The following is a 12,870-nucleotide window of genomic DNA, read 5'->3' as shown; positions in this document are numbered from 1 at the left end:
CACTGTAACATGTATTAGTTCTGATACAGTTCTGTGCCAAGAGCTGCGACAAACAGCTAAAATTTTTGCTCATGTCAAGCATCAAAAACCAAATCTACCTAAGTAAGATTATCCTATTTTTCCTCTTTAAAAGGATTACTGTGTTAATACCAACACAGGTACATCCAGGCTACTGATACAGTTCCATGAAAAAGGCAGTCCAGTAAATTTGATCATCTTTCTCTTAGTTACATGCATCACAAGCACTGTCCAAGACAATGCTCACCATATCCAAATTCATACGGAAGTGTTACTGCATACAGGGCTTACCTTTAGCAGGTTCTTGTTCTGATGACAAAATCTCACTGCTTTTTGCCTTACTCAACTCTTGATTTGAAGTCTATTGAGGAAGGTAAAAATGACTTAGAACAAAATTTTACTGATCAGCTTCATAGCTTATTGGCTAATTTACTAACTAGAAACACACTGCACACTTGCTCCATGAATCTGTCTTTTCACTAGTTTGAAATAAAGCCAGCAAGTCCTACTTGCCAGGTGGTCAGTAACAGTTTGCAAAACTATTAACACTGATAGGCATGTTTTATCTGAACATTTTCTTTTCACTGCAGTAGTTCCTAGGAAAACTCTGGTTCCACTTAAAAGATCTACTGTTCTAGACTTAAAAGTAAAATGTTCCAGTTACATCCTTGCCTAATGTTAATACCTGTTGAGCAAACCAAAGTTTCAATAGATCATCAGTCTTATTTAATATGTAAAGAACTGACAATTCTCCAAAACAAGGTCACACATATTAAAATTTCAAGAAAACTAACAGTGAAATGACAATCATACCCAATAACATTTCACCATTGTTCCAGAAATAATTATCACAAAAGGGAGGAAAGACAAACAAAAGACATGCTAGAATACAAGAGTGATTTACTCCCAATTAGAACTTGATCTCAGCAAACACAGAGAAAGAACTACTTAAAGGTTTAAAATTATGGTTTTTTTAAAGTTTAACTTCTCACTTGCATCCATCCACTTTGGCATCAGCTGTAATAAACTCAGGTGAGGAACACCACATTTTGCATGTAGCACCTACTGGCATCATATGATTTCTTGTATTATTCTTTTACTTTCAATAGAACAAAAAAAAGTGCAAGAAGAAAAATGAGGTACACAGATGTATGTACTGAAAACGTGTGCACTGGCACAGGTTTGTTCTGCTTTTACAATTTTGTCTGTACCTGCTCATTTTCAGTTGTTTCACTGCTGGCTTGTAGTGATGTTTGCACATCAACAGGTCCCTCCTCAAATTCTATTTCTTCATCCTCATTCTCATCTTCTCCACTGCCATAGTTAGTCAGAGCTTGGGTTTCTGCTTTTGATAAACCTAAAGGTAAATCAATGTAAAACCACCTTTGAATTGCCAAATCCTGTTGGGGAATGTAATGCAATGATACACCTTACTTCAAAACATTCTTTAGGATTAAGATATAGTAATGGCTCAACTTTCAAAGATGAGTATGTTTTACATCAGCTATATTATGAACAAACACCCACGTTGGTGTGAAATGTCAAAGTTATCGAACAAGTTGGTGCAAAGAATGTAAATGGTAAGGGAATCCAAGCCAGAAGTAGTTGGTGTAAGACAAAAATTAGGACAATAAATAAATAAATGCAAGCTTTAAAGTAAAAGCACATTTTAAAAAGCCACATTATTTAAATGAAAAACTGCATAAATTTGCACAGCTTTCTCATCATTCAGGTTAAAGTCTGAGAAACTTGAAGTTAAGCTGAGACAGGATATGTAACCTAATGAATCTGTTTCAAATATATTTTTACAGATCTACTGATTATGAAAAAAATTACTTCCTCTAAATGGAATATTTAACCCTTGACGTAACACTAGGAAATACAGTACTGCAAAACTTTCACTGACAAAGTACTGATTATAAAATCTATGAGAGAAGGTGTTAGACAGCACTACTTCATGCAAATCCTGGTGTAAGATTAGCTGGTCAAAACTACTGTGGAAACACTGAATAATCAACTATATAAAAGTTCCTTACTTATTGCCACTGGACCACTTTCACTTTCCTCATCTTCCTCTTGATCAGATGCATCAGATCTAATATTTTCAGGCACTTTGTTACCAGCACACACTTCTGAGTCCGGAACCTGTTTAGCAGTTTCAGTCTCATCCTTGTCCTAAGAAAACACAGAATATTGTGCAATTTCATGTTTATCTAAAGACTACACTAAAGTTTCTGCATAAAGGAGATGTTTCTCAAAAGTTAAAAAGTATCTACTAAAAATCTAAGTAGTTTAAGTAGTCCTTACAGCCTTGAAATGAATACAGCAGAACAATACTCCTAAACAGAGCGTCAGAACATGGCACTGGTCAGCACAGCTTTCAAGCACCTCATAACTATTGAGTATGTCATTATCTGCAAAGGTTGACACTGATCAGCATGCTAGGTTAAAAAACCCTTTCAATTAGATTTGTCATTATCAAGAAGACAGACACACCTGAATTATTACCTTGCAGCAATCTCCCTGCTGAATAATTTGCTAAATATGCTGAATAAGAAAATTCTGCAATCCTATATGAACCTCAAAGTAAAGCCCTGAGTTTGGCTCCAAATGTTGAAAGGACTTGTCTACACTACAGCAACGATAACAAGTGATGTACAATTTCCTACTTTTACTTCCAAAGCAGTGTGACAGAAGCTCTAACCCCTAGAAGAAAGCACTGGCTCTACTCCCACACATGCCTACTCCAATACCTATATCCATTTAGGATAGCAATCAACATTCTGCTTGGTATATATACTTGTATCATTCCCTTGACTGGAGAAAGCTGAACATTCCAGCAGACTATTTAAAACTTCATACACAACACATTGCCCCAATGATATCAGTGGTTTTCAAAAGAAACTTGAAAATAAAAGGGACAAATTCTGAGCACTAACATTTCATACTCAGAGCACAGTCAGGCTTGCACTCTTGAGACCTTAAACACCACATGTCCCAGTTCAGAACATCTACCTTCTCCCCAAGATGGAAAGTAAATTAACTTATTCCATACCATTAAAAAAGAAAATGTTAACTGCTATAAATAGTTAAGCTGTTCTTAGAAATGCAAATTATAATTTACTTTGTAACTATGATAAAATAAATGACTGAAAATAACAGAAAGGAGATTAATAAATTTCTGAAGACTGGAAAATGGGCTGCTTACAGATACTTTATTTCTATGACAGACAGCAGTAAGACTAAGTGACCTATGAAATTATCTGAGGAATAAAGACAGTTGAAAGACATACACATACTTTGTCCTCATCGACATCTTCAACAGAAGAACAAACATCCACCTGGAGACTTTTTTTTGCCTAGAAGAAACACAAACTGTCTTCAATTCTAAACTGAAATAACTTGGAAATACTGAATCAAACTATGGCTTCATGAAAGCCAGGCTGAAATGCTAATCTTAATAAGAATTGCTATCTTTAAACAGTAGCAAGCCACAGGGACTTTTGTACACACAGATGTCTTCAAAATTTCAGAGTTGCAAACCATTAAAAAAACCTGTGCTAACCCTTATTATTTAAACAATTACGCTTATATTGGGCTAATCCTACAGTCTGTGGTTGAATCATACCTAGTGCATAGAATTAGATACATCATGGCGAGGGGGGTTGAAACTATATGATCTTTAAGGTCCTTTCCAACGCAAACCACTTCATGACATTAACACTGATCAAGACAAAGAGCTGTGTCTTCAGCAGTTACTTTACTGGACTCAAGAGAGCCAGAAAATCGAGCAAGATCAAATATGTCTGCATCAGGATTCCAGAGTTGAGGGCTGTGAAAGACCATACAGAGGTAATTGCACAGGTCTGTACAAAGTAACCAGGACCTACCACTTCTGTCTCATCTCTGGCTTAGCTGAATCTGAACCTCTGCCACAGCAATGAGGCAAACACTGACCTTAACCCTAATTCTGCCTTCCAGGAAAGCAGAAATGCTGAATCTAAGCTGGCTCCATGCTTTCACATAGCAGGTATAAACCAACTGTTTAGGTAACAAAGATACACAAAGAGTTTGTTTATAGCTGCTATGAGATTGAGTTTATACCTGCTCTGAGTTGCCAGTGGGAAACTTCAGATAAAACAGGAAGTCATGTCTAAATCTTTCTCGATTTAGAGTGTTCCTCTGGCCTCTTTACAAGGCAGTCCACAGCCTCCCTCATACCAGCCATACTACTGATATATCTAAATTTATTATCTTGAAGTATAGCTGGTGGTACACCTAAAAATACTCGTAGGACTTTATAGTTTACAACAGGTTCAAAAAATATCTTCTGCTGGCATTTAAAAATTAATTAAGGGTATGTTTTGGTATTTGTGTTTCTAGAAGAAAGCTGAAAAGACACTGAAATCATAAATAGATGAACATGATCTGGTTTACTGTTTGTTTTGTAAACAGATAATATAACTTAAAAAAACACAGCTACGCTCTCAATAAAAGCAATACTAAAATTAATAATGTAAATGGTGTGAAAACTAGCCAAAGCTTGCTTTCTAGAGCAAAAATATGTCCTACATATGTCTCAAATATTTCTGAAAACTTCATATATATTTTACACACCAAGTCCAGAAACTGATTCTTTCTGCATTTGCCAACAAACCAACTACATGACAACTTCAGAGGATTTCTCTAGTTTTTTTGAAGATAATGCAAGGAAACCAGCAGGCAAACTAAAGAGATAATGAACTAGGACCTCCAATATGTCAAAATACTTAGCTGGGTGTAGTGGGGCCATGCAAAACCAATACATTGCGATAGAGTTAAACTTCTTCACAGTAGATAGTATAAGGTTGTGTTTTTGATTTGTGTTGAACACAGGGTCAACAGCATAAGGATGTTTTCATTACTCCCTAATAGCATTCCACAGAGTCAAGACCTTCTCTGATCTTTACCCCACCCAAAAAGCAAGAGGTCAGAATGCACAACACTTGGAAGAGGACACAGCCAGGGAAGATGATCCTCACTAACTCAAGGGATGTTCCACACCACATGGCATCATGCTCAGCATATAAAGATGGGCAAAGAGTGAGGGAGGGGGAGAGATCCAAAGTGATGGTGCTTGACTTCCCACGTCACCATTAAATGTGATGGGAGACCTGCTCTCCTAGAGGTGGCTGAACACCTGCCTGCCTATGGGAAGAGGTGAATGAATTCCTTGATTTGCTCTGCTTGCATGTGCTGCTTTTGCTTTACCAATTCAAGCGTCTTTACCTCAACCCACGAGGGTTTTCTGTTTTACCCTTCTGCTTGGTCTCCTCATCCCACAGAGGGGACTGAGTGGCTGTGAGAGGCTGAGCTGCCTACTGGGGTTAAACTACTCAATGGCCCCAGGTGTTAAAACTATTTCAACACTTGTTAATTCCTTCCTATGTTCACATAAAACCATTAGAACATTTCCTCTGAATTATGAACAAAGTCTATACAATTAGACATCTGTAACAGATACTCATCTGTAACACAGGACTTGCCCTTACTGAGGAAAACCAGTTCACACTCCTACACAAGCAATACTGTGATTACACAGCAACTTGTAAAATAAATAAATAAACATATATATAATGTATAAAATAAGGAAATCAAACTAGTTTAGAACATACACATATTTAGCAATCTCACAAAATCTACATTTTTCAAAAATAAAACAAAACAAACCTCTTTAGCATAAGACTGCATTACTTCAGTGGTTTCTATTTTTCGTTTACATCTCTGCTTTACAGAAATACTGTTGTTGTCCAAGTCTTGCATGAGTTTAAAAAAGGCTAATTCATTGAATAACACTTCAGAGATCTCCACAAGAAGATCCTCCCCACAATCTTTTAATTTTCTACCAGCAAATTTTGCCAGTGAATCCTGTGAAGAGAAATAATTCTTCAGTTTCTGAAATAGGCTATCAAGCTTTAAAGACTAAGTATTTTTCATATTTCTAATAACTTGAAATGTTATGTATATATAAGCTCATATTTTTAAAAAAGTTTTAGTGTCCTAAACAGATTTTACATGGAATCTCTAGAACTTAATAAGCTCATGATTTAAACTCCATGCTTACAGAAAAAAAAAAAATATGAAAAAGCGCAAATTACACATTTTCAGGAATTTACACAAGTTGTCCATGCAAAGCATCACCAGAGCTCTCCTTGAAGACAGTCACAGGCCAGAGATACAGCTCTCACTACCTGCTGTGACAGAACAGCTGTTCTGTGTGCAGTAAATCATTTGTTTAGGAACAAAGGTAATACCTCATCACTGTATCTAAGGTGAGGGAGAACGGCACCTACGCTATTCAAGGTGTAAAATACAACTTCAGAGAAGCTGGCTCATTAGCCAACTTGAGTGCTGCAAAACAGAACTGAAAAACTACTAACCTGAAGTATACTGCCAAGCTGTTTATGAAAGAACTTCACAAATTCTTTACTTTCATCATTTTGCTGAGTAAGAGTCAAGACCATACGTCTTACTGATGTCAGTAATTGAGAAGAGCATACTTCATCCATGTGTTCCTACACAAGTATCACAGAATGAGCTTTGTCACCACTTCAAAAGAAAAACTAGCCATCAACCCTAATACAGAAATTAATTTACAAAACAAAACCACCTGTCCACTCAAGGAACAGCACACCACAAAAAATCCTAATCAATCTCACAAATACCATACTTCATGAATGACTGCTTGGTCACAACACATAAAGATTTATCTCAGTTTTCCAGTACATGAGGACTTGGCATCTTATAATGTTTGGCCAAACTAAGAAGCTTCATATATTGTGGCTGTGTACATAAGTGTATTTAAGTGCATATTAAGACATCTACTGTTATATACAGACAAAAAACTGCAAAAAAAGAACAAGTCTTCAGGCGCTCTGACTCTGGCATGCCAACAATATAGAGTTTTTAAACTTAGTATCACCAAATACCTTATTAGACAAACCTAAGCTTATACACTGTGCATACTATAAAAGGGAACAAGGAGATGCCTGGAGCAACTCAATCTTCTCTGCTCTCCAACCTTGCAAAGAAGAACTGTGACTATTTCTCCTTCTTTAAAGAAGAACATTTCTTCTTTGTAGTCACAGAAGTTAAAAAGCTCTCAACAACTTTAAAGATATTTATAAACAGGAGAAAATAATGCTAAAAATCAACTACTCAGAGATATTCTTCAAAAATACCGTATTACTGTACATGTAACAGTTTTAATTAGTGATTTCAGTTCTGTCTGCTAAAAGGCACCAAATATTTCAGAAGTACAGTCTCAAACATTCCTATATTTAATTTTGTCAGCTCCAAAGCAAGCAATCTCGATTCTTTTTGACGTCAAGTCCACCTGCCCCATGAAACCTAGAAACCTCACCATTTATTTCTCCTATTAAAAACTACACAGAATCTTTCTGTGGAACATCTAATTCTTACTTCATCTTCAGCAGAGTCTGCAACTGAACACATATTTATCGACAGCTGTTTCTAAGAGACAAGTTTTAGATTTTAAATAACGTTCTCCTGTGCAATTATACAAGTGTTTTTCCTACTCTTCTAATTCATGCCATATTATACAGACCCCTTACCTTCAGAAAAGGGATGACCTCTTTCATAATTGCTTTAATCTGCCGGTCAAGCTGCTGAGTATCTATACGAGGACATGGAACTGCAGAAACATCACCTGACTGTGGCACAGACTGACATTCACCAGTTCCTGAACCTTGTTTTAATAAAAATAAGAAAAAAAAAAGCAGTACATTTAATACATTCAACATTACTATTATAGAAATACCACTTTCAAAAATTTATTTTAAAAAAGAAATCTTATTTCCTTAAGTATGTAAATATTCTTTCAAACTTTGCTAAATTTTCAATATAAATAAAGAGGAAAGCAATTTAGCTTGATAGTTACTATAATTATATTCTAAAACTAAGCAAAATATATGTATATATGCATACCTTCTAATTTAGCAGCAGAAGCACCCTGAAAATTACTAGAGCAGCCCTCAGAGTCAAGGGTACTTTCAGCTTCAACTTTCATACGCTCATATTCCCTCATCCAAGACAAAGCTTTATCTAAGTGAATCACTGTGTTGCCTATATTTAGAATAAAAACACTTTTTAATCTAAATAAAAAGTTTTCAATTGATAGACAAATAAACAATGATGAAAATGACTTTAAGGTCCCAAGTTTTGAAATCCACATATAACTAGTTGTAATATTTTATTACCAACTTCGATAAATTCTGTGTTTCACAATTAGCTAATTTAACTATGTTTTGTCTTATAAAACATGTAATTACACACTAAAAATCAAATAACAGTGTACTAAAGTGCAGACAATTGCAGGTATTTAGGGAGGGAGAAAGGAAGAAACACTTAAAACACTAAGTCACATAATTCTCACCAAGGTCATCAGTAGCAAAGGGTTCAAAATTCGAAGAAGTAGACATAGTACTGCCATTGTCTGCATCAGGTTGTTCACAATCTTGACATGCTTCTGTAGAAAAGTTCTTGGCAAAAGTTTCCTAAAAAATACCAGACAACTGAATACAAAGAAGGAACACAGCATACTCTCACAGATGTGTGAACAAGCCTGCATTTCTTTTCAGTGACTTGCTGTGGTATCAGAGTTTGTCATCAGACTGCCTGACTGGAGAACAACTGTACTTCCAGGTTATCCATCAGGTTAATGTACCATGCTTACTTCAAATACTTTAAGTGCAAAACATGTAAGAAACTGTACAGAAGTGTAATTGATTTCTTAAATACAAAAAAGCAAACATTTTTGAAGAATCATATGATCAGTACTTGCCCTGACCTTACTCCGAAGAGGATTTTGGCTCTTTCTGAATGTATCAGTTTCTGATTTACATCCCTCTCCACGTTTCATTCACCCCTGATACATCACTCATTTGCAGTACTGAGAATCCTACCATATTTAATCACTTCTGCATTGATTCTTTTGCCACTCATTGTTTAGAAAAGACTGCGTAAAGTCAATACTAATTTTAACAAAGTTCAATCCCTAGTATATTTCACTAGACAAGCATACATGTGTGCAAACTGAAATACAGGAAAAGATGCTAATAGCTTCTGAATTTCAAAACTTACATCATCTGTAGAGGCAAGGCTTTCACTAGGAGTGAGTTCAGAATTTGATGCCACCCATGTTGCAGAATTCAGTGATTTTGCACACTTCCCTTTTTCATTTTTCTCACATAAATGTCTGGTCACTATATCCTGGAAAAGATAATCTATGCTGTCAAAAAAGATCTAAGGTTTACTTGATTCATGAACAAAATCAAAAAATTCTGTGCATACCTGTAAAGCATATAGAGCCCTTTGCCTCAGATAATCTGTATTTAGCAGCTGAAGCTCATGGAAAAGTTCAATAAGAAAGTGGGGACGAGACTCATTTTGAGAAATAAGAGTTGCCACTTCAGAGTAAATTGTGTCTCGCAAAGCTTCAAACATAGAAAGATCACTACCAGTTTCTGTAGAAAAAAATAAAGGAACTTGTTAAGTTCTTGACACACATCCATTTAACAGGCTATCAGGTATGCAAGTTATGGGTATACAAATTGTCTCAAGCATTGCAGATTCCCTAATATAGCTGCTTTCATAAAGCTTATTGATTTCCTGAAGGGCAAACATTCTTAAATTACACCTTATGGAATCTTCAATATATAAAATACAATATAGATCGATTGTAAAATAATTTCCTTTACACTTCTGAACAATACCTTTTAAAAGCATTGTTTATAAAAGAGACTATTGCAAACAGCACAATGATGCCTTCAGAACAGGTATTAAACACTGAAAACAGAGTTTTAAGACATTTCAAGAAAAATAGTGAAAGGTCTCAGGTTTATATAATACAAGCAGTCCACACTTTTGCAACACAAGCAGCCTTAAGAAAGCTTTAGACTGAACTAAAGAAAGCCACTCTTTCCCAACATAAATGCTACATTCTTACACATGTCTAGTACCACTCCCAAGTTCACAAAAAACCTCCTACACTTAAACTCTATTACATATAAGACAATGTGTTGCCTAATAAATCTCCAATTCATTTGAAAATTAAGGATTCCTTGCATCGCAACAGTCAAATTATTACATACATTATTTGGGAAGTGCTGAATGGAAACATAGTTAAATTTGGAAAACTCAGTTTAACAGATGTGTAATTGTCAGTATTCAAGTTAATGAAGTTATTAGCAATACAGGAAACATTACTGTGCAATTTAATTATCTGCAAATAGTTTACCAATTTTTTAAGCACAGGCAAGTTTTTTCAACCTTTGGTAAGTTACCACAAATTGCATGCCTCGCCCATTACTAACACGAAATAGCAGCTTTTAAACAAACTAAAAATGCCTACTGAAATGAATGTTTTGATGTAGTATCTACCTCCATATTTTCTATTTGTAATTATTACTAATCAAAAACGTGGTAATCATGTTCTCCACAACTGTAATTCAAAGCAGGTGGTAACGTTGCACTTCATGCAAGGCTACTTCTCTTGTCTTGGTTATAGGGAAGGTGCTGCAATAGCACTAATCTTGAACATCTGCTAAACAGTGAGTTATAGGACCAAAGGTAAGAGAAGAAAAAAAAAAAAAGGCAATAGCATATTGTTGAAGCTAAGCAGTGAATGCATTACCTGGCGCTTCAATGCATGCATTTCTGTTAGACTGCTGCAGAATTCTCCTAGCATGCGCTGTAGGAAAGTGGGGATAGACAGTGATAAACACAAAAATGCGCACCAGAAATAAAGACAGGGTCTATACAAAACAGCAGGAGGAAGACTGCTTAGTCATCCAAACCACATCAGAGCTGCTTATTGTGAGAATGAGAACTTGACCAGCGAAGTTTATTATGTACACTAATAAACAGCTCTTAGTGTGACATAGCTACACTGGCAAAGCTTTATACTGTGCTACAATGACTAAAATTTCTGATCTCTTAAACAAAACAGAAATAATGGCAGAACCAAAAAAAGGCACAAGAGAGAATTTTTATGATCTAGATACAAGAAAAGCAGTGCAGATGACAAAAATGTGAGGGTTTATGTGATGTTAAAAGACTGAATTTGAATGATATTTGATGGAGCTCATTTAAGCACAAATAGGAAGAAGACATGTATGCAGTACAGGATGTAGTTTAAACATTAAGCAAAGTTTCATCAGTTTTACAATTACTTTCCATAAAATCACCAACCAATGGGTGAGATTGGCTACATTTTTGCTTGTTGTATGGTAAAAGGTTTCTAAATTACTTTAATCAAGTATTTAATGTACAGAGAATGCCCAAAAGCAATTAATATCAAACTTTTTACATATTTCCATTTACAGCATCCTTAGAAATTAAAATGCAAAATCCACATGCTAAATATGCAGTCCTGTCTTCCTGCCAAAACACACTGCTTTTAAATAACACACTAGCAACTAAGGTCCCTTACTCACATAAGTTAACAAAACAATTAAACATTCAGAAAAGAGTACCTGAAGACATTTCTGTAGATCTACTGTATTTAATTATTTTTTCCAATTGTTCCTGATTCCTTTTGCTGAACACCTTTGCATGAACAATGTCATCAGAGTGTCTGCTTTTATTGTTCTTGCAGGGCTCACACACACTAGAAGCACTTGCACTTTCATAACCTAATGGGAAGAAGTTAAAAGGAAGAAATAAAGAAATAGCTTACAAAATGTTTTATTACTTTACAAAATTTGGTCAAGGCCACTCTCAAAGATGCAAAATACTAATGACGTTTCCTATACTAAAATCTTCCTCTGTATACTGAAACCACACAGTAGTACTAAATCCTCAGCAACTCCAACAGTACTACTATACTAACTAGTACTGTCCCTCTCTTCTCACAATTTTAATGAAGCTTTTTTTTAGCAAATAATCCAGTTTGAACATGAAGAAAATGAAGATTCTCCTAGTTATTTTAAATCTGCAGGTATCTGCATCCATGATACTCTCAATTGGTTATTTATTTTCTATTAACTGAAATCCTAAAAAAACTTATGTACTTGTATAATATGAAATTAAGTCATTTCAATAATTTATTTTCATTATTATAGGTAGCATTTATGGAGAGTAAATTCTCTGGAATGTAACAATTATAATCTAAGCCAAGTTTGCCACAGTATCCAAGATTACTTTACAACCTACCAGCATTTTTAATTCTGCCTTTTAGCTGAGAAGAACTCTTCCTCTTATTCTTTGATTTGGGCGTTTTATCTTTTGATGCCAGGCTTGCTTGCGCTGATGCTTTTCTAGATCTAAATGTCTTTGTCACAGTAGTTGGGTCTATTGGATCAGGTATGCTACTGAAACTCTCCAAAGACTCTTCATCAAACTCTCTTCTTCGCTTCGTATCACACTGATTTTTATGACCAGAAGCAATGCTTTGTACTGAAACTGCAAAACCTGCATTCAGCTGAGACTGATCATCTTTCTTCATTTCTTGGCTATCATCAAGCCAAGTTGATCTTTTTTCCAATTCTTCTTCCGGTTGTCTATGATTCCTTCTGTCAGAAAAAAAAGACCCACAGAGCAATCTCAATATACCATAACCTAATCTCTCAGACAGAAACATCATGTATTACCAGGTGAACAGTTTATCCGTAATGCAAATTATCTGCCTTTGTTACTTAGACATCAAATAAATATTGAAAAATAAATAAGTCCAGAGAACCCTTCCAAATGGAAAATGGAACTTCCCATTTATCTATTGCTGGTTTCAACATTAATATATTTATGCAGCTACTGCTGTGCTCAAATACTACCACAGGTCAAAACATTTCTTAA

The 12,870-nt window shown here is 35.3% G+C and overlaps 1 protein-coding gene across 24 annotated transcripts in view; it reads right to left on the bottom strand.

The window, feature by feature from the left end:
- Positions 1–12,870, bottom strand: part of PCM1 (pericentriolar material 1) — a 41,515-nt gene that overhangs the window by 2,763 nt on the left and 25,882 nt on the right. For 11 of the 24 annotated variants that reach the window (XM_038135400.1, XM_038135399.1, XM_038135403.1 and 8 more), the window contains 14 exons: positions 12,232–12,590; positions 11,553–11,711; positions 10,712–10,768; positions 9,370–9,542; positions 9,160–9,288; positions 8,453–8,573; positions 8,005–8,142; positions 7,632–7,765; positions 6,438–6,572; positions 5,728–5,925; positions 3,318–3,377; positions 2,055–2,193; positions 1,230–1,375; positions 310–379 (listed from right to left, as the gene is read on the bottom strand). In XM_038135400.1, coding sequence (XP_037991328.1) covers positions 310–379; positions 1,230–1,375; positions 2,055–2,193; positions 3,318–3,377; positions 5,728–5,925; positions 6,438–6,572; positions 7,632–7,765; positions 8,005–8,142; positions 8,453–8,573; positions 9,160–9,288; positions 9,370–9,542; positions 10,712–10,768; positions 11,553–11,711; positions 12,232–12,590 — 2,018 coding nt within the window. The remainder of the gene's footprint in view (positions 1–309; positions 380–1,229; positions 1,376–2,054; positions 2,194–3,317; positions 3,378–5,727; positions 5,926–6,437; positions 6,573–7,631; positions 7,766–8,004; positions 8,143–8,452; positions 8,574–9,159; positions 9,289–9,369; positions 9,543–10,711; positions 10,769–11,552; positions 11,712–12,231; positions 12,591–12,870) is intronic. The other 13 variants (XM_038135404.1, XM_038135405.1, XM_038135418.1 and 10 more) reach the window with 7 other exon arrangements.

Source organism: Motacilla alba, chromosome 4 (assembly GCF_015832195.1).
Source record: "Motacilla alba alba isolate MOTALB_02 chromosome 4, Motacilla_alba_V1.0_pri, whole genome shotgun sequence".
In the NCBI taxonomy this organism is placed as follows: Eukaryota; Metazoa; Chordata; class Aves; order Passeriformes; family Motacillidae; genus Motacilla; species Motacilla alba.
The sequence above is the reverse complement of the archived record's forward strand: the minus strand, read 5'-3'. Positions and strand labels throughout refer to the sequence as shown.